At 34.0% G+C, this 22,619-nt stretch overlaps 2 protein-coding genes and 1 non-coding gene across 6 annotated transcripts; 2 read left to right on the top strand and 1 right to left on the bottom strand.

The window, feature by feature from the left end:
• The first annotated feature begins 2,410 nt into the window (after positions 1-2,410).
• On the top strand, positions 2,411-2,483 carry TRNAR-UCU (transfer RNA arginine (anticodon UCU)). Its single transcript has one exon. It is a non-coding gene; the product is annotated as a tRNA-Arg (tRNA).
• Positions 2,484-2,531: 48 nt separating this feature from the next.
• Positions 2,532-7,210, top strand: LOC131655769 (uncharacterized). Of its 4 annotated transcripts, none has more exons than XM_058925576.1 (8): positions 2,532-2,718; positions 2,831-2,916; positions 3,010-3,131; positions 3,275-3,407; positions 3,501-3,556; positions 3,644-3,839; positions 4,028-4,151; positions 6,677-7,210. In XM_058925576.1, coding segments are annotated over exons 2-8 (693 nt in total). In that variant the 5' UTR covers positions 2,532-2,718; positions 2,831-2,855; the 3' UTR covers positions 6,678-7,210. The 4 variants fall into 4 exon arrangements, with proteins under 4 accessions (XP_058781559.1, XP_058781557.1, XP_058781560.1 ...); XM_058925574.1 differs by having other exon boundaries at positions 4,028-4,184; positions 6,664-7,210; XM_058925577.1 differs by having other exon boundaries at positions 2,828-2,916; positions 4,028-4,184.
• A 7,884-nt stretch (positions 7,211-15,094) lies between these two features.
• LOC131655768 (germin-like protein) lies at positions 15,095-15,873 on the bottom strand. The gene has a single exon (XM_058925572.1). The coding sequence runs from the start codon at positions 15,871-15,873 to the stop codon at positions 15,223-15,225; it is 651 nt and encodes a 216-aa protein (XP_058781555.1). The 3' UTR covers positions 15,095-15,222.
• Between the last annotated feature and the right edge of the window lie 6,746 nt (positions 15,874-22,619).

The following is a 22,619-nucleotide window of genomic DNA, read 5'->3' as shown; positions in this document are numbered from 1 at the left end:
TGTTAACAAATCAAATAAAAGAGCAAATATAAAATTTTAAAAAAAATAGTCGTAATTACTATTTTAACTAATTTCTTTTTAAATTTAAACTCACAGACTTTTATCGTTTAAATTTTGATTTATGCATTCAATATAATTTAATATTAGACAATGTAGTAGTTCATTATATTTTCTTTATCTTCCTAAGTGGAAAGTGGCCAATGATTACTTACACATTTCTCATCTACACTATTTTATTTTTTATTTCAACAAATAATATTTAAGATATAAATGAACGTTCTCGTGCGGAGGCACGAGTCACTATCACTATCATATCTTTTAATCTTTAACTCAATAAAAGATGCTAGAGTTTTAAGTTTTTATCAGTTTTGTTTTTGAAAACTAATTACATGTTTTGTAGCAAATTCTTAGATAATGGACTTGATGTAACTTTTACTAACTCCTCTAAATTTTATCACTTAAACTCACTATTTTCACGGGTCACTTTCACCACAATACTTATAGTAATTAGTCATATTTGTAAATCACCAACAACTCAGCCTTATCGAACGACCTAAGATATGAATCACTATTGCATTTTCATGTTTTTTTTACATAGCTACTATATACACATTCATTTCATCTATATTATGTTTTGTGAATCTTAAATTAACGTTCCTCATTCTATCAAAATTTATATTTTTTTCATGTCTAATTAATTTAGATAATAATTAATAAAATTATTTATTATGACATTTAACATTGATTTTCATATTATTCAAAATATACTACATCAAATAGACGAATACCCGTGCGGCAGTCTCTTACTAGTAATCAAATAAAATTGAAGATTTAGATCAACAAACTTAAAATTCTTAAGTCATACCTGTTTCTCTTTAAAGAATTGCATTATTAATGATGTGCAAACATAGGTCTTATTTCCTCTTGTTTCATTGCATTCACCTTAGTTAATGCTTCTTCTAATTTACCCTTTTGTATTGTACATCCATAAGTTAATTTTTCTACACTAGATTTCTCTGCTCCAACCTCTTCAACTATTTTCAATGCTTGTTCCACTTTTCCAGCTCTACTAAGAGACCTTATAAACAAAGATTAGTTAAAGGGGAATTGTGTAACCAAAATTTTGAAGTGAATCTAAGATCCTATCTTAGCTTCTAAGAACCTACCTGTTTCACATAAACAACCAAGGTAGGTTTTTCAATCAATTCTTTGTCATGGACATGTCCTAAACTAATTATCTTAATATATACTTTGTGAGCATAACTGTTTTTTCTTCCTTTGCTCCCAGATAAGGCAATGATCCAAAACTTGTATGTACTCCTAATTGGACTATAACCATCAGCTTATATTTCGTAGAAATAATTCATGGCCATCTCTGTTAGTCCTGTTCGCCCATAAAGCAATATCAGCCCTATCAACAAAGTCTCAAAATATCTAGGTTCGAGGGCTAGTCCTTTATATTTGAGGTCACAAATCAATTCCAAAGTCTCTTTAATCCTCCCAGAAATACAAAAGCCTTAAGCATACATCAAAGAACACTGCTTTCTATCATTAGACACAATCACACAACGCATCATGTTATTTCCAAGCAAACTAACAGCAGCAACATCTCCTGATTTAGCCATGCAATTCATGAGCATTTATACAACCTTGCATCATCAAATACAATTTCCTTCCGGACCATGTCCTGAAAAAACTCCATAGCAATATCACCCTTACCAGAACTGCAAAGAATACAAATGACTGTTTTATACAAAACATCATAAGTTTCTCAGCCACACCTTTGCATATTTTCAAAAGCCAACAAAACTTCACTGAATTTCTTAGCCTTCACATAGTGAGATACCATAATGGTCCATTTATTAACATTCTTTTGCACTCCACAATCATTCATCTCCAGCAAGGCACAACATGGTACTAAAAGTCTGTGTTGTGAGACTGAACCCATCCTTTACCTCCAACCAATTGAAAACCCTCAAACCTAAACATGGCATTTTGAAACACTTTTCAACAAAAACCTCAACATTCAATTCACAATAACCCATGTTTTCTAACGGCTCTTCCACAGAAATAGAACCATTCTCTACTCGAATTATTGCTGCAATCACACCCACCATTTGACACATATCTCCTTCTCCATTTTACTCAATTGGAAACTTTCCCTCTTTATCAAGTACCACATTCTCTGCAGTATTTTCACAAACAGGTTAAGTGCAATCATGTTACTCCTTAAAACCAACTTGTGAGCCGCGAACTTCAAATGAAAACAGAAACCTAAAAGAGGGATGATCAGGACCTAAAACCAACTTGGGAGCTGCGAACTTCAAATGAAAACGTTTTCAGCACCTAAAATCCCGGTATGAAAAATTTAACATTTTTTTATCATTCGCAGAGCAACAATTTCAACAAAGCACCTGTGGCCTAATGGATAAGGCGTTTGACTTCTAATCAAGCGATTGTGGGTTCGAGTCCCACCAGGTGTGCCTTTTTACTTTTATATTTTAGCATTTCACCATTGATTTTTTTTTAATCAATAAATATTTTTCTCTCTTTTCGTCACAAACCGGTTGGAATAGCCACCGGAGTTTTTCATTCTCACTCGGATTCAATCCCAATGCCATTTTCGGCCGTCGCAACAAAAAGCAACGTACCAGTGATTCAGTTCCGTCGAACCAGTATCCCCGATTGCGCATTAAAGCCATTTGATTGACATCATAGGTATAGCGTTAATTTCAATTCCCCTTTTCAGGTTCGAAAACAATTCGAATCAAGTTTTATTTCAACCTTTCATTCAATTTACTTCTATAACTTTGTTGACTCACTCCAGCAGAAACCTTACACAACAATACTGAACAATGCTGGGATTTTCATATGGAGAAATATTTCTATTGCTGGGAGCCACTGCTGCTCTGATTGGTTGGTTCATGCTATTCATACTTATGTTATCATATCCAAAATTTAATACTAATAGATGTGAAATGTATTAACCGCAAAATCCATGCGCAATAGGTCCAAAGGATTTGCCAATCATATCCAGAACAGCTGGGAGGATAGCCGGCCGGGCTGTTGCATATGTACAATTGGCCCGAGGACAGGTTCAATCTGTTATGCAGCAATCTCAAGCTAACCAGGTACTCTCTCTTTCTTCAATCAAATTTGTCTTTCAATTTTTAGAATAACATCAAGGATCGTCTGTCCATACTAAAATGCAGTAAAGTCATCATTGCATTATGAGAAAATTGCATTCTAGTTAATGACATATTTTGTCTTTTAGCTTCATAAGGAACTTCACGGACTGATGTCACAAGTAGATGCTATTAAACATGAAGTTCGAAGTCTATCATTCATAAATCCTGGCCCTTTAACTCGGAGCCTTGATAATCTCGACCAGCCATCTATCTTAAATGGTATTGTTTACATTGATGCACGATAACTTTTACCAATACCATTGCTGATGATATTTTGTATAACCCTGTTATCGTCTGTTGTTGCATATACAGACTACAGGAAACCGGAAGGGGCTGGGGTGAATCTCTCAATATCGTCTCTTACCAAGGTTTATTTACCAGATACAGAAACTAATAATTCTATAGAATGTACTCCTCTAGGAACCGTGTTTTCTTACACATCTAATTGTTTATAGGATTCAACTCCATTGTCATCCAATTCGTTCAATATGCAAAGCCAAGCAACTACTTATGCCAAGTTGGCTGAGGCTCCTTCCATAAGGAATGGTTCATTGGCAAGCAGCGCTGAAGTTGAGAAGATTAAAGATGGTCTGCAGCTTATTGTCATGCCAGTTTCTGCTGAAACTGCTGGACTCTTACCAAATCGCGGGGGTAATAATAATTTGTGTTGTGTAGTTGGTATGGTATATCTTATCATGATTGATTGTTATCTGCCTTGCGTACTATGTTACCGAGATTTTTATGTAGCTTTTTTAGACTCACAGTTCTCATGTATTATTGACGGGTTTCTATTTGCTCTAGAATGATATCTGAATTGAAACAAACTTTTGTTGTATTAGGAGCTGATGTGAAAGGTTCTGACATAGTCCAAGAAGCAATTTTGGAAGCAGAGGTAGCTCATAAAGCAAAGGAGTTCTTTTCTCAGCCCGAGAATCAGCCTGAAAATCAAAGAGGATTGATATAGTAATCCTACATAATACCATAACTTTTTCAGATGTAAGCATTTGTAGATTCACAATGATACATATTTAGTCTATATTTTATCTTGAAGGTATTGTTGATGCATTGTCATTTCTTTAAGTTTCTAGCTCTTGTTCCTCAGGGCAGAAAATCTAAAGGATTGTTTGTGCTTTAACAATTTGAAGTTACTAGATCTTCTATTGATGCCATTTCTTGATAACTTCCACCACCATGCTTGACACCATGGTTATCATTCAGATTTTTGAATATAAATAAATATTTTTCAAATTGTGAAGTGAATTTTATTATGAACCATAAAGATATATAATCAATAAAAATGTGATACTTTTTTAAAATGAGAAACGGTGTTGCTCCATGTCATTTTTTATCTTGGCCATAAAGTATTTGCTTATCAATCCCTTTGCCTGTATTGTGTCTGATTATTAATGAAATGTGCTGATTTACTCGCTTAAATCAGGAAAAAATAGTACTAAGGAGAAAGCCCAAGTTGATAGAATGTTGAATAATTCAAAATTTAAGTCATAAATCTAGATGAAAAAGGTGGTTGCCTAGACAATGTTTATGGGCAAGTTGTAGTTCACCAGAGTGAACTAGGATTCATACATTTATTATCCAAAAAAGATATGCATAGTGATTTATATTGATTATGTTTAATTTTTTTTTTTTTTTGAATTGAGATACATTTGCATGTATTTTAATATGTTCATAACCATGCTTGATGCTATTTGTCACGACTAAGCACTTTCCCTTTGTATTACTATAGTCAAAATTGATTACGACCATTAAGGTGTATACTTGTCCAATCAACAATACCTTAGATTTACATCACAAAAAATATGACTTAAACAAGTCTCATGTCTTCTCAAGGATACATGCTTCAACTAAACTCTTTGAGGAATTACATCTTTGAAATTAAAGTGTTGAATGCATACAAAATAACTCTCAAAAGTGAGGTATGAAATAAGTTCAATACACATGTTTAAATTTCGAAAGGACGTATTTGAAATAAGTTTCACTTGATCTTAAATGTTTATGAGAACTTTCTCTTTTAATTTATTTCTTCTCAAATATTGCAAATAATGACTTGTGAATTTGCAATTTGATTTGTAGTCTTGAGTAATATATATAGATGATCTTGATTATATTATAGAAGGAGGCATTCTTTTGAGTTTGAGCTATCGAAGGACATGTATTAAGTGTATGGAATGTCCCACACAACTTATATTATTATACCATTGTACTATTGCCTTTTGTCCCAATTTGAGTCCATGAAGGTTTATGCTCTTGTAAAAAAGGACTCAAACTCAACTTTGGAGACAAAACAATCAAATGAAGCATATCCAAAGGAAACACTTGAAGCAAGCGAAGGAATAAAGTCCCCAGGCCTTGATAGAGAAATATTCAAATGAAGAATTTCTACAGTTTCTTGAAATGTTAAAGGAAACACTTCAGCTTCTATAGGAGTTACCTCGAGAATTGGTTCCTCATAAGAAGGGTACTCATTGGGAGCATTAGAGAAGAATTTTATGTTTTGAGCTTTCTTGTCCTCCTTCAAATTTTGGGCCCAGAGGAAGAGGGTTTCAACTGCCTGTTGGAAGGCTAGAGTGTTTCACTCAGCCATATTCAAACCTTACACTTTTTTTCTCTTCAATACAAACATGATAACTGTTGAGCTAAGAAAGCTGTTTAGACAGTTGGTTTGGTGGTTATGGTTAGTTAAAGTTATGGTTAGAGTAGTTAGTTGGTTAAAAGGTTAGTTACTAACTTGAGGTGTGAGTTAGTTAGTTTTTTTTTTTGAACCAATGAGCTTTTGATTAATTCAAAAAACCAATAAGTACACGGCGATCGCAAACGATCCAGCCACAAGAACAAGTCCTATAAACCAAAAGACTATGTACAAACACCTATAACATTAGTGTTGCTATGTGTTTCCTATATTTCTTAGTGGCTCATATTCTATAGACTATGTGTGAGTTACTTTGTTATGTTTGAACTTGAATGATGAAATGCCTCGTCTTTGAATTGTTTTCATTTGGTGTTGATGCAAGCTTGAAACTGGATATTTGAATGTGTTGATGATGCATTGTTTCTAATTGTCTTCACTTGGCTACGAATTCTGATTTTTATCCGTACATGTGTATTGTGACTGAACTGAACATGTGCTTACTTTGACGTGAGCGTAAGTGCATTTTGTGAGAACTTTGTGTATGTATGTTGTCATGATAAGTCTGCTTTGATCCCCATCACCTGCAGTACCTTCCCTTATGTCATTCCCCTGTTGTTGTGTATTGCTGGAATTTGAATGGCTTTTTATTGAATGTGATGAATTTCTTATTTTTTGTGATATGTTGCAGCATGATATTTGTGTATATATGAATTATGGTGTAGCAAGCTTGGCATGGCACTGTATTGAATTGTTTTGTTGCTTTGAACTGGCATATTGTTGGTTTGTAAATGGAATGATCAGGGCTGTACTGAAATTGCTTTGACATAGAATGTTTTGGCAGGTTGGTAGCATGGTTATGGACATGGCATACTATTGGTTTGTGAATGCACTTGAAGCTAGGACTTGATTAAGAAGCAAAGTGGAGATGTAAAGAGGAAGTGAAAAGGAAATGGAAGCTTTGAAGTGGAGCTGAGCTGGAACAGGTCTTAGGAAGTTAGAAAAGTCAATGGGCAACAGTTGACTAAAAAGTCAACTGCTTCACAAAAAGTCAACTGTTTCACAAAAAGTGTGTTTTTTCATGTACTTCAAATTTTGTAATGTAAATTTCATTTTTGCAATGTATCCTTGAATTTGACCTTGTATGTTGACCTTTGTATGTTTAACTTCTCTCTTGTTTCTTGTAGTTGAAGTAATTAATTTAAATGAACAATGATAGTCTTGCCTCTTGAATAAACCTTAAGACAAAAAAGATGCTTAACCAAATAATATGGTCAAAGATGACCTTGATCAAAAAGTCAACCTCCCATGGTTGATTTTGATCAAAAGTCAGTTTTGCAAAATGACTTCCAAATCTATCCTTTCTCATCAAATATGCCTGAATAATCAAATTCCAAAAAGAAATTTCCAAAGCCCTGGTCAAAAGTCCACTGAAAGGTTTACTTTGACCAGAAAGTCAAACATGTCCCTGAATCAATTTTATTCCAAGCAATCACACCAAGAAACCTTAATCCCTTATCCAATAGCATCTAGTTGAGTGGTAATCTTGTACCATAAGTGACCAAGAGAAAACCAATTAGAATCACCTAACTAGATCATCAATACCCTAAGTGTTCAGACATTAAATTACACAGTTGAAATCCAAACATTATGAATCCTTTGAACCAATAATTGTTACTTATAAATGAATAGAAAATATGGGTGATTGAAATGCATATGAGATGACCTAATGGATCCTTTGAACCAATAATTGTTACTTATAAATGAATAGAAAATATGGGTGATTGAAATGCATATGAGATGACCTAATGGAAAGTTATGCAGATGAAATGAGAAGCATAAGCCACATGAATTGAAAAATGTAGGACAAATTTGGGGTATGATTACCCCCCCCCCCCCATTTTTCTTGTATGCGACATGGGAAGCATACCTTGTGAGCACAGATCGGTGTCACTAGGCCCTCATAGAAAGGCTCCATCTGTGTGAAAAGATGCCTCCGTAGAAGCACGAGTCGTGGCCTCTGTATTTGTAGGAGTAGCATCCTGATCACGAACAGTAACCTGCTCATCCGCAACAGGTACCTCTTCCACAGCATCAGGAACCTGCTAACTTGCAACAGCTACCTCCTCGACAACAATAGGAACTTGTACCTCCTTCACGGCAATAGGAATCGGCTCAGCCTCCATAGGAGCAGGCTCCTCCACAGCAATAGAAACTCTAGCAGTTCGGCGTCGGGGTGCACGGAACTGCCCATGCGCCTGCTCAGCCATCTATTTCTGGTGAGAACTAGTTGGAGCATGTCGTACAGCTCGTAGTTGGGAAGCCTCTGCCTCAACAGCTCTAGCGGCAGCTGAGATTGTATCAGTGGTCCTGCATGTAATGGTGTTGTCCTTTCCTCTAGCCCACTGAAAAATAGAAAAAACATTATAAAAAATTAGTGAAAAAAAATAGTAAGGAAGAAATTACCAAAAAAAATTGAAATTTCCTGAATTTTTCAAAAAAATAAAAAACTTGAACTACCGAAAATTTCAGAATATCTAGTAGATTCTACTGGAAATTCTGAAATTTCCGGAAAATTCTTCTGGAAATTCTGAAATTTCCGGAAAATTCTTCTGGAAAATTTGAAATTTCTGATATTCAGCTATTTTTTCTAAAGAATTTCCAGTATGAAGGTGAAATTTCCAGTATCCTTCTTACTATTTTAAAATAATTTTCGGTATGTAGTTAAAATTTCCAGTATCCTCTAAGATCTTTTAAAAAAATTGGTTTCCAGACGTGAATTTGTGAAATGGTGCAAAATTTGAGTAGGATTATAAAGGACTTTTCATTAGATTGGGGGTGTCAAATATAACTTAAGGGAGGTTTATCGGTGCTTTCCGCAAGTATAGGTAGTTATCGAAGTAATATAAAAGATTGTCGAATCCATAGAGACCAAACAGTCAATCTACTGTTATTATTGTTGCGGTGTTTATCTAAGGCAATCATTAGAATGTTTGTAGTGGACAGAAAAATAAAGTAAATAACTTTTTAATGAATATGGAATGATAATGCTAGAACGTGATTCTCGTTGACCAAACAATACTCTTATTATTTCTAAATAGGATTACTTACGGGGTAATATTTTCTACTTTGAAAAATAATTAATGAACATGAATTGTCGCTCTCGCATATTTAGAACCGAATTTTACTCTTTAATCTTTACCGAGATTGTCACATTATCAAGTTGAGTTTAAGTTAAAGAAGAAAATCCTTTTTTAATAAATCAAACCTTTGACTCAATTGAAAAGTAGTTTGATTGGAAAGTTTAACTTAAAAGGATTTCCGACATATGCACAAACAATCGGATCCTAAACCTATGAACGCGTCCGCTAATAGTTTTAAAATCACTTTCTAGAAATATTAAGCTTTCCTAATTAGTAAATAAAATGCTTTTGTGGTGTTTATTAATATAAAACAATTCAATTTTATTATTTAGTATTTGACGACTCTCTATCTTACCCGACATGTTCACAGTTTTACTTTCGTAATAAACGATCAAATTAAGTTCAGAAAGATTGTGTTATAAACCAAAACAATCCTCAGATGTAATCCTAAAGAAAAAACATAAAGAGTATCGTCAAATCGACGGTCCTCACATTCCAGCACTTAAGAAACTAGCTGGACATAATTGCGCTAAAAGTAGAAGCTTTTGATTTAAGTGCTGAATTAAACATGATAAAAGTGAGAGTGCGGAATTAAGGCGAGGAAAGTAGAAGTGAAAAATAGATAGACAAGGCAAGTAATAAGTAAATAAAACTGAATTAAATAAAAACCTGCTCCGAAGAGGGTTGAATCTGGTACAGGAAATAAACTTCTGCAGAAAATAAATGACTTTAAAATAAAGGTGCTCCAATTCCGACAACAACAAGAATGCGATAATCCTCCGGTGTAACAAATTAAAACTTTTTGGATCTGAATATTTGCCTAATGTTGTACTAAGTTTAGATACCTCCAAATAGTGAACTAAAGCGTTATTTATAATAAACTAAAAACCCTAAATATATTGATTCTATTTGCTGGATTCGTGGGCGAGCTTTTAGGAGCGATTTGGGTACTAGGGGACCAAGTAAGGCCCATCTTTGACTTCAGGTAACTTTGATGTGTGGCGACCGCCATACACCCATGGCGAGCGTCATGGCTTCAAAGTGAGCAGGACTTTGACCTAGGAGGAATGGAGCACTCGTGGCTACCATCATAGTGAACGCCATGGTGGTCGCCGCGAGTCCAATCCTCCTAATTTCCTTCATTTTTCTCCCGTTTTGGTTCCTTTCTTTGCATAAGGCGCAAAAACAGCAAGTCACCATAAACAAACATAAATACCAGCATAAAGGAAGAAAAGAAAGACAAAATAATAATAAAACATGAACAAATCGAGTCAAATAATGGTAAATTTACGAGTTATCAGTGGTATGTAGAATCCTTTAAAAAATGGCTTAGAAGCCCATATCTCCCAACTACTATAGACAAGACCATTATGCAAAGAGAATTTCTTTGTACACCCTATAACCTTCTTAGAGGCCTCTAGAACCACATTTCATTTTTGTATGGATGCTTTCGGAGATGTATTTTAGAATTCACCCATTGGTGAATTTCGAAAGTACATATCCGAAATAATGATTTCCAGAAGAAAAAAAAACCTAAAAACAAGAGAAGCTTAACATAAATTTAACACAGATAGTCGAAATTACATAGAAATTGAAACAAAAATTTAACATTACATGTTGTTATAAACAGGTAACTGAGAACGTTGCAACATTTTGATAATATCTTCTCCCGATCTCTGAATCTTTGTATTCACTTCAGTCGGATCCTTAATATAGTATCGGCAAAAAGTACTCCACATAACCTTTAAATCGTCATCCATCTTTAGCAGGAGAGAATTGAGTATGGTAATCAGCTCAGCGAGAGACGTGTCCTTGGAGAACCTAAATTGAAGTGGCGGCTTCGCAACATGGGGTTTTCGGATATGAATTTCCGAAATATGCAGAACCAACAACAAAATTTATTTAGGCAGAATCAGTACCATAGAAACATAAAAACATTTAAATCGATAAAAGTAAACAGGGATAAAATGTTGAATAGATATATTATATATGTATTGAAATGTATAGAATTTACATTGTGCATGACAATACATACAAAAAATGGTTCGATTACATTCTAAAATGTACTGAACGAATTGTCACCGCTTAAATCTAAAACTACTCTCTATTTGGTTATGGGTAGGGCTGGCAATGAACCAAACTAACTCGAAAATAGTTCGAAACTCGATTCAAAAATTAAATCGTTGAACTAGGTTCATGAACCAAATGAGCTGAGTATGAGCTAATAACTAAGTTCGTTAACTAAATGAGCTGAACTTGAACTATACATAGTTCGACTCGTTAGGTTCATGAGTCAACTCGATTATATATGAGATATATTATATTGTCTTTAAGAGGCGATTTGAAGATTTGCTCTAAATCTTAGTATCATATTTTATTTTAATCTAAAGGTTATAATTGATAATTTATATTCTCAAGTGAGAAAAATATTTCTATAAATAATTATACAAATAAAATTAACATCGTATATATTCCAATCTTATAACTTTTATTTTATTTCTATATTTTTTATTTAAAAATATTAACTTAAAATATCATATATATATATATATATATATATATATATATATATATATATATATATATATATATATATATATATATATATATATATAAGTAAACTTTAAAAAATTACTTTTAAGTCCGTGAAATAAGCGAGTTGAACCTAACAAAAGTAATCTAACGAGTTGAACATGTAACACCCCGTAAATTCTTATTTATTAATTTAATTAAGTTTTTAATTAAATTATTGGAATTAATATTTTATTGGGAATTATTTGGAAAATGATGAAATATTGGCTATTGGGCTTAGTGTAGTAGTTAGCAAAAGGGGGGGTGTTAACTATGTAAACCTATTAAGACATTTTCTATTTTCTTAAAAGTAAAGGAAATTGGGAAAAGAGAAGGTTAGAAGCAAGAGGGAAGAAGTCTGAGGAACAGAGAAGTACGTGAAAAGGAGAAGAACCAAAGAGGAAGAGAACCTTCGAAGATTCGACTCTGAGGTAAGGGGGGATTCTCCGGGTTAATAATCCTTATGCGGTTATGGGAAGTAGAATTGATTAGGATTGTCATTTATTCAATCGAACGTGTCGGGTTTGGGGATTTTGTTAGGTTTTGATAAACCTTCATAATTTTGCATGATTTGGATAATAACCATGATATATGTTGTTATTTGATGTTTAAAACTTGTTTGAAATGTGTTACAATGTATAATTTGGTGATGTTTGTGTGTAATATTCGTGTGTGGACGAATTGGTTGAATGGGGAAAAGTATTTTGCTGTCAAAACTATGAATTTTGCTGTGCAGGTACGTAGGAACCGGTTCCTGTATGGGAGGAACCGGGTTCCCATTATAAAAACAGAGGCGTGGGAATTCTGGGTTGCTGGGAACCGGTTCCCAGCTAGAGACAACCCGGTTCTCCATAGTAAAAATCAGAGACGAGTTTTGGGACACAGCTAGGAACCGGGTTCCACATAGGGAGGAACCGGGTTCTACTGTGTGTTTTTGAAAAATTATTTTTATTTTAAAAACCCATAACTTTTGATCCGAGTGTGTGTTTTATATGCCGTTTGGGGCACTGCGAAGCTGATTTAATAGCCTATATGATGAATGGGTGAAATGGACGTGGGTTCGAGTTTTTATCTTGTTTATATTATTTATTGGGTGATGTCTTACATGTATGCGTGTGATATACTTGCATGAATGCTAAAACATATGCATGCTTATTGGTGATGAATTGGTGATTGATAATGAGACGATGTAATACATCGGATTGGTGATGTTGTAAGCATGTTATACGTTGCATTCATTCGCATACATTTTGGTGATGGATCCCGGTGATGTTGTGGATCAAAATGGTGGGCATAATTCCCATTGTGAGGAATTTGTGCTAGTTGGACTGTATCTTGGTGATGAAAAGATCAGTTGGATGGGTTTAGCCCATGTATGGTACCACATGCATAGTGTCAGTTCATTCATGTGCATTATAGCATGATATAACTAAATGATTGTGTAATGTGGTAGGTGATAAGTGTGAATTGATGCTTGCTTGTTTGTAGTAATTCCGAATACATGTATGGTTGGGTGGATGATAATTGCTATAATATTTTATTACTTATGACTGTATAATGCTTATTAATTTCGAATGAAACTCGCCCTTACTTTGATGATTTCAGATTAAGGAGTAGCGGCATCTTGATTTGGTGAGGATAGCTCGTAGGCTAGTCCATAGTTCGTGTCGAGTCATGCTCTGATTTGTAACAATGGGAACGATAGTCTTAGAGTTACTTGTGATACACTATGTTACCATTTTGGATTACGTATCGTTGACTTTATTGGTGATGTTTTATAATACTGTTGAATGAGTTTCCGCTGTGCTGAACATGTGTTTTGATATTTTTGGATTAATCCTAATAAAGTATGACAAACGACTTGGTGTTTTCTTTATATTATTAATTGTAACATCCTTGTTGTATGATTACTCTGATTATTATTATATTTTCCGCGGGGGTTTTAGAAGGGTGTTACAGAACCGAGATGTTCGTGAACTTCTAACAAGTCGAGTTTGAGCTGAAAAAAAGTTCGTGATAAACTCGAACTCAAACTCGGCCAATTCTTAACGAGTCGAGTTTGAGCTGGAAAAAAGTTTGTCTTAAACTCGAACTCGGTCAATTCCTAACGAGTCGAACTGAGCTGAGGCGAGTTCGACTCGACTCGACTCATTTCCAGCCCTAATTATGGGTGAAATGAAGTGAAATGTCACTGAATGTTTAAATTTAACGTTCAAGTGTAAACACGGTGTTTTTGGAGATACATTTCCAAAACACCTTAAAATTTGATTTAGGGTGCGTTCGAAGATTCATCTTCAAAACGCATTTTGGAATTAGTAGTGCGTTTGGAGTTGCATCTCCTAATGGTACTTAAGAGTTTTCATGATTTTTTTCATCCCTGACACAAAGGAATTTCCTTATGCAAACCCGTAAACCTATCCCACGCCTGCCGTTTTGCATGCTTGACCAGATCAGCAACAACCAAAACATCTCCACGAAAAAGAATTGAGTTTCTAAGTATCTAAATAGCCCAACAAACGAACATTCAAAGCAACAAATGGAACTTAGATTTCATTTTACCTTTCAAACAATATTGGAAACTCCGCAAGTTGTTCTCGATAAAACCCACCTCCAACTTCATAAATGCCATGTTAGAAATATGGTATGATAATCCTAGATATTTTCGAAGAATCGTGTTTGTTCACTTTCCGAACAAAGTATTTCGACCCTATTCTTGTCTGGGTTCACGAAATATTTGCGGGAATAATTCTCGAAGAGAAATCTGTTTCTGACAATAGAGAACATATCAGAATGTAGAGAGGAAGTATAATTTCGTGTACCAAAATTGAGGCCAAAAGACTCCTTATATAGGAGATTAATAACAGAAACCGAAAAGGTACAACTTTTTAGAAAAACGGTTATGTCGTTTGGGAAAGGGTACAACTATTCAACCGACATAGCGGGACCCCAGCCAGGGGCGCTGCCCCTTGGACCCCGGCAGGGCGCTGCCCCGCACCCCGCCAGGGGCTCTGCCCCTTGGACCCCGCCAGGGGCTACGCCCCTTGGAACCCCGTTTCTATTATTCGTATTTAATTACACGTTTGGCTCGACGAGCGTGCACTCCGCACTACCCTAACTCGTTTCAAACTTAACGCATAATTGCATTGGCCTATAGTAAATCACATTACTACCAAAATACATTGATGATACTAAAATCACCAACATGTCATGCCAAGAGCAGACAGTGTTCCAAACACACTTAGATATGTATAACTTTTAGTAAATCTTCTTATATAATTAACTTATTCTCATCACTCCCAAAAAAATATTTATAAAATCATTCAAATTATCAACAAATTTAATATAATAACAATCAATTTTAATTTTATTAACTCTCATAATTTGCTCAGAAATATTGTATATTTAAAGATGGAAATAGTAATTGACAATAACTCATTAAGAATTACTATTTTTACATATTATAATCAATTATTAATTTAGTAGGTAACTTTCATACATGGAATCGAAGTTACGTAAGAAATTGTTTGTAAAAATAAAAGACAATAAGATCAAATAAGAATCACACCTCTTTTATTATTAAAATTATAACAAAACACACGTACATAACTTAATTTAAACCAAACATAACTTAATTAAAACAATTATAGAGGTGCATCATAATAAACAATTAACATCCCTAGCCACTGCCACCAAACACATCCTTAAGCCTCTTAATTTCTGAATAACCAAGAAGAGTAGAGTGTGCAATCATAGAACTATTCAAGTCGTTTGCAAAGAGAAGATGATCAAGAAACTGAAAGCTAGGGTTTGAACTACTATAAGTAGCAAAAGCAACAGCTTCTTCAACTCCATAGTTAACTACAAAATGCACCTGTCCTTTAGGAAAAGCCATAACATCACCAGGCTTAATATCTTTCACATAAGCATGATTAGGTGTTACAAATCCAGCTCTTAATTGACCCTTAACCATGATTAGTAACTCAGATGCATCTGGATGAGTGTGCATTGCGATAGTTCCGTTTGCACCGACCTCGACTCTTGCAGCAGAGATATCAAGTCCATTGAGACCTGGAAAGTTGTTGACAGATGCAACGGTTAAGGTAATATTGAAAGGATCTATTGCTTTTCCGGTCACAAAGTTGGAGAATACGAAATCGTCGACTGTTACATCTTTTGATGATTTGCATTGGTAGCCTGAAGTAGTGTATGGAGTGCTTAGGTCTGCTACACAGAAATCAGGATTAGAATTTGCATAAAAGGCATTGGATTGGGAGGTATATGATGAGAAGAGAGCAAAGAAGAAAAGAATAATAAGATTCATCTTCATCTTTGGAAACTGAAATTTTGTTATGGAAATGTGATATAGCCTCTTGCTATTTATATAGTGATATGTTTTAACCGTAGTCATTTTTTTCTTCATTAATTACTTCATTTATAAGAAGAAAAAAAAGTAAGTTGTGTTGTACAATATTTTCACTAAAAATTATTCAATTATTATTCATACACGCGAGTTTCAATACAATCGTGTCGCACATATTTATTTTATCCGTGTAGTCACATGATTATTTAACTTGTTTATTATTATTTTCGTTCCTAAATATAAGACTCCGAATAATAAATTACGGGAATTAAAAAAATTTGTTAGAGTAATTAATTATTAGAAAAAAATACTTTTTGTACAACATATTACTTCAATAATTACTTCATTTATAATTAACTATTCTAAAATTTATTTTATTTATTATTTAATAATTTATATATTAATTTTTAACAAAACATAAATTTATTGAAATGGAAATTATTTATAATAAAAAATTAGTTTAAAAATGATTTTTAAACAATTCAACTCAATTTTTTATTTGACATGATTTTTTTAATCTAGAACAAATAGATAAAGAAATATCGAAAAGTGAATAGTTTTTTTTTTTTTTGAAAAATGATTTTTTTTCAAAAAAAAAATTAATAAACGGATTCTAACTTTGTAATAATTTTTAAAAAAATTGGATGTTGATTATTAATAATTGGGTTGGATGGATTTTTTTTTATCAGCATTTCAATGATAATATTAAGATAAACCATTTAATTACTCTATTTTTCTTTTTTAAACAAATAATTAAATTTCTATGCTAGCTTGATTCTGGTTTCATGATCTCAAACTTGTTTTTTATTGATAAATGATAACACTTTTTCTACTATTGTTAACACGGTTTCTTTGAGAAGTAAATGAAATTATATTATAAGACAAATAAATAAGATTAATTTAGATGGGGAATTTGCACTATATTGGCTATTATGTAGGTTAGAAGTGTATAAATACAGATTAAGTCCATTTCAACAATAGGAATCATGATAGGAGGATTTGGAGCTTTCTAATAACAAAATAGAAAACCATCTCACAAGCAAAAGCATGAAAATATTCCTTTTGTTTTGGTTATGACCATATTAGAAAAAATTATGGCTTTAGTTAGATAGCATGTCTTACACTCAACCGGTGTTAATTATTAAGTTTATGTTTATTTTGGAAAAATGTTTTTTGCTTTATTTTAAAAATTGTGCTAAACTTAGTTGTTAATTAATAACAAGATATTAAAATTATGAAATTAATATTTGTCTGTTTTTTTAAAACAATAAAAATGCTAAAATAAAAATTGTTTTCATTATTTTCAAAATGTGTCATTCATAACTAACATTTAATTTATTTTCCATTCTTTTCAAGAGTTTTATATCTTGTTTATAACAAATTACAATAAAGATGTATTCAATAAGAATGAGCCTTTAGAAATAAAATGAGAGGAGAGAGAAGACAGTGAGGCAACGAGGGTGATGGGGAGGTTGGAAAACAGTCAGTCACAAGAAGGAGAAATCCAAGGCAAAACAAGGCGGAATGGGCGACGCTGGAAAAGATAATGGTGTCATCCGAGATGAAATAATCTCAAATTATTTCTTTACAGAATTTCCAGAAGATTATGGGGCGAAGGAGATATTCGACATATTCAAAGAATATGGCTTGGTCGTGGAAGTGGTGATTCTACCAAGAAGAGACAATCAAGGAAAACATTATGCGTTCGTGAGGTTTAGAAAGATTGGAGATGAAGGAATGTTAGCGGTGAAGTTGGACAACATTTTCATCAAATCTAAGAAGTTCCATGCGAATGTTCCTAAATTTCAACGTGGGGGAGAGTCTAGTGGGAAACATATGAAATATCAGCATAGTACAGAGCATCACCAATATAGAGGGGGAGCCCATAAACAAGACAATGAGTAAAGTAGAGCAGGTAGGTCCAACCATGTAGGTGTTGCTATTAACAAATCCTATGCACAAGCAGTTAGTAGTAGGAAGGGGTCATCGAATTAATCATGGTGTGGGAGTGGCTACTCGTGCTAAAGTTTCATGCGGCGGGGGCAAGGAGCAAAAACCAAAATTTGCTCACTTGTATTTCAATATCGGAAACAAGAAGTCGAGTAGATTCAAGAAATCATTCATAGGGATGGTCAAAAATGTTGGTATGACCTACAATATCCAGGAAGCTTTTAATACTGAAGGTTATTTCAGAGTAAAAGTTACCCCTCTAGGGACGAACCTATGTTTATTAGAGGAAACTGAAGAAGGTGAAATAGAAGCGTTGGTTTCGGAGGCTAAGCACTAGATATGGCATTGGTTCTTGGAGATTCTCCCTCAGTCACCCGAAGCTATTGATAACGGGAGATTAACATGGTTGTATTGTTATGGAGTGTCATGCTTGGTCTTACTAGTTTTTTTATAACAAGTTCGGTTGGTAAGCTCATATGCTTAGATTATGAGACAAGTAAATAGACTAAGATGGACGTCGCTCGAATACTCGTTACGACCAAGTATTCATTAGTATTGAATGAAACTTTCAATGTGAAGATTAATGATAATGTTTTCAGCATAAAACTAGTCGAAGATATGCATGGGCCTAAGAGAATTATTATCCCAAACTTCAACAAGGATTTTGGATGCAATGATATCAACTCGGAGGAGAACGATGGCGCGTGGGAATCTAAGAATGGGGAAATGATTCAGGAGAGTTTTCTTTCTACATAACCTGTAAATTCTGCTTCTGAGGAGGCAGTAGCTCCAACTATTGCAGGCGGCGGATTGGAAGATATAGAACTTGTGGAAAAGGGGGATGATAACTTGTGCATGAGGAAAGGGATGCATAAACTATGATTGGTGGAAAAGACAAGTTGGAGTCAACATTAATTGTTGTACCCGACAATAGTAGGAACAATGAGGCGATTAAACTAAAGTCAAACGGTGTGGGCCATGGGGATTTGGTAACTAGAGGAAATTCATTGCTACAAAGCATTCATCCAGTTGTAAACCCATGAGTCTAATGTTAGGACCCAAGCTCTTGCTCCCCTACTGGCCCGCTTGTTATGGGCCTAGTTGGCCCATTTTATAGATTTCGGCCCAAAAAGAAGGGAAAACTATTTATGCTAGTTTTGAGACATTAAAGAATAAGTCGGTTCCTTCGTATTTCAATGCTTTGATGCCTTGTAAAGTCAATTTGAGTAATAGTTACATCCCTGCTTCAAACCCTAATCCCAGTGAAAATATGGTGAATTCTGGGGAGCAATCGTCAAGGTACTTGGTGGATCGGTGTTATGTTGTGAATCAACAAACGATTCTGATGTTCAACAAGGGAACTCAAGATTTTGGAACGCAATTGATGGAAATATTCCAACTAAGTTGGAAGTCAATGAAATATTTGGGTATTGAAGGGAAAGAAGACAATGAAGTGTTTGAAGGAATTGCTCCAGATCTTGAATCTAGGGATAAGATGATTGTTGCCCCAGTGGAGGAGATCGATTCTGGGATCCCATGAATATTGTGATATTTAACATTCGTGGGTGTGGTAATTCCTTTAAAAGGGAAGAATTCACCAAATTTTGAAAAAAGAGAAGGCAAAGATTTACTTCATTCAAGAGACAAAGGTGCAACAGATGAACAAAAATAATATAGAAGATTGGAAGAAGCAAGGTGCAGCGACAGATACCAAAGAAGATGATAAATCTCACCTTAGAGCGATAGTAAACAAAATTAGAAAAAACCCTAAAGGACTTTAGCATATGAAATGTGGAGCAAATTAGCATATCTAATAATGAATGACTCATCATTTAGCCCAAAGAACCATAAGAGATAAAAACTTCTTAGGAATTTCTTATTCCACCCTATAGAGTGAAAAACACACTATGGAATTCCAAAAATGCCTTTGCATAAATCGGAAATGCATTTCAAGTATGCACCCTTCAATACAATACAAGTCCAGAAGTCTATCCATCATATTTTAAAGAGAAAACAAAATTGGAGATATATCTCTGGTTGTTCACGAAAATGCATCTCCGGTAAATTAGTGCAAGAAGATTGGAATTTTTGCCACCTCACTATTTACCTGCAATTCGGAAGTGTATATCTGAGAAATTCAAAAGCCACAATGCTTAAAACAGTAACCAGCATGATCATCTCATTTCATAAACCTTCCATAAACTTCTCCAAAAATCCTTTCATTCTCAATCAGATTTTTCACTCCAAAACTTCATTCTTGTGGTTCATCATATCAAAAGGAGTTCAAGAAAGTGGAATTTAAGATAAACTTTATTCATTTCAATCCTCATTGTTCACATTAATCTGGTTTTTCAGTTGAAGAAAGATCGTGTAAATACCGAAGATACATTTACGCGACCACCTGGACGTTGAAGTGTAATGTTTGAATTATGTTAAAAAAATTCTTAATGCATTTCTTATGTTATGTTATCGATGTTTGAATTATGGTATTTTGAGTTTGTGAATTTGGTTTATTTCTAGTCAGTTTTTTCCACTATATGTGTATCAACATACCAAAAATGTAATTTCGAGTACGTCTCAAATATATTTTTGATTTTAAAAAATATTTTTGAAATTTCACGTGATGTATAAGAAAATCATAGGGTAGAAAACTTCTTTGTAATCGATACTGGGCATAAGCCCAACATTAGTTTTCTTTAAAAAAAGTTAGAGTTTTGTTTTTAAAAAAAAAAAAAGACTTACATGTTTTAGCCCCTTACTTATATGTCCGAATAACTAATAACAATATGGACTAGGATAAAAAAAAAAGTACTAAATCAATATGGATATAAAAAAATAAATGAAAATAGAGATTCAGTAAATAGAATTTGAGAAGGAAAAGTCACCATAACTTTTTTTCTCTATCTCCGTGTTAATGTTACATCATTCTCTTTCATCTTAACTATTATTTATTTCATAAAACACTATAAAATATAAAATACAGTAAAGTCACGATAATTTTTCCTTTAAAGGCATTCAATCCCTGCCCAAAAATTTGTGATTGAAAATTCTTTTTGACACCTCTAATAAACAAAAACGATAAAAACAAATACTAGTGCTCAAAATCCAACTTCAATAATTTTATCTTGTTATTTTTATTGTATCAAACACTAACTTAACCAGCTCAATTGCATGAAAAAATGGATGATGCACTGACAGTGTAAAAAAGTTTTACACTATCAACCAATCAAGATCATGTTAAACGCCAAATCATACTGTAAATTTAAATTAGTAATATGACATGACAGAATAATATATTTCTATTGGATGACAGTATAAAACTCTTTTACAGTAAACTACCTTTTTAACTCTAATTGTATAGGTATGGTGTTCAAATCAAACTCTAAATACGTAGCAATGTCATAAAAAAATAATTGAGAGAAAATTTTATAGTCTATTGTAATTCTTCTTTACTCGAAAAAATAATTTGTCTAGTTACATGCAAAAAATATCTAATTTATAAATAAAAAAAATTAACCCTATCCTAATCCTAAAGAAATGAACATTTAACATTTCTAATTAAATGTACTATATCGTAGTCGAGGTTTTATATGATTCTCAAATATACATAAAAGACTATACTTCTACAACCTAACCATTACTATCACTTTAAAATATGAGCAAAAATCTACTATATTTCATAATTACCATGTAGTTGTTGTTGAGAATCAAGTGTGAGTGTGGTTAATAGTCCCACATTGGAAATGTGTGTGGTGACTTGAGCATATATAAGTGGGAGAACCCACTCACCTATCACCTTAAGGTTTTAGGTGGAGAAGTGGTGTCTCTCCCACAAAGATGTGTTGCTCAAAGGAATGTCCCGGAATAAACAATGCTCCCGACTCGACCCTCCCCCGATGTTGCGCTAACAATGGTATCATGAGCCTTTGGTTCGAGAAAAAAGGGACCGGCTAAAACTTGTAGTTGAAAGTAAACGGATACATGTAGTTGAAGAGAATCAACGGATACATGTAGTTGAAGTCAACGGATACAAGTGTATGTGGAAGAGAGAGCTTCCACATGAGGGGGAGCATTGTGTAAGACTCACACTTGAGGGGGAGTGTTGAGAATCAAGTGTGAGTGTGGTTAATAGTCCCACATTGGAAATGTGTGTGGTGACTTGAGCATATATAAGTGGGAGAACCCACTCACCTATCACCTTAAGGTTTTAGGTGGAGAAGTGGTGTCTCTCCCACAAAGATGTGTTGCTCAAAGGAATGTCCCGGAATAAACAATGCTCCCGACTCGATCCTCCCCCGATGTTGCGCTAACAGTTGTTATCCTGAAAATTCCTTGCAATAAGGAGGAACGTGTATTCCCAGGTTGATAGCCTTAAGGGTAAAGGGAAGATTCTTACAAATAAAGGCGTCTCAGGCGATTAAGACTTGTGTGGAAAATGTACATTAAAAAGTCAAAGTAAAGATGCGTCGAAGGAGTACATAGGTCGAATCAACCATGATATGGATTAGAGGTAATGGTCGAAGGAAGTCTTTTCAACCACAGAGGCTTCCCATATTTGGAAAAAATTATCATGTTTATGTCTTTGACATAGGCAAGCATCGAGGCCAGGAGCGGTTAATTCGTAAAGAGCCAAAGGCGGGAAGTTTCAAATTTCAAAGTCACAGACAGTTACTTCGAGAGGTCGTGCATTGTAGGCGCCAAATATGTGGAAAGATCTCGTGAAGCGGTTGTTTTTAGTCTCAGCTTCAGCCGTAGATTGCCTT

Source organism: Vicia villosa, linkage group LG3, assembly GCF_029867415.1.
Source record: "Vicia villosa cultivar HV-30 ecotype Madison, WI linkage group LG3, Vvil1.0, whole genome shotgun sequence".
NCBI lineage: Eukaryota > Viridiplantae > Streptophyta > Magnoliopsida > Fabales > Fabaceae > Vicia > Vicia villosa.
The sequence above is the reverse complement of the archived record's forward strand: the minus strand, read 5'-3'. Positions and strand labels throughout refer to the sequence as shown.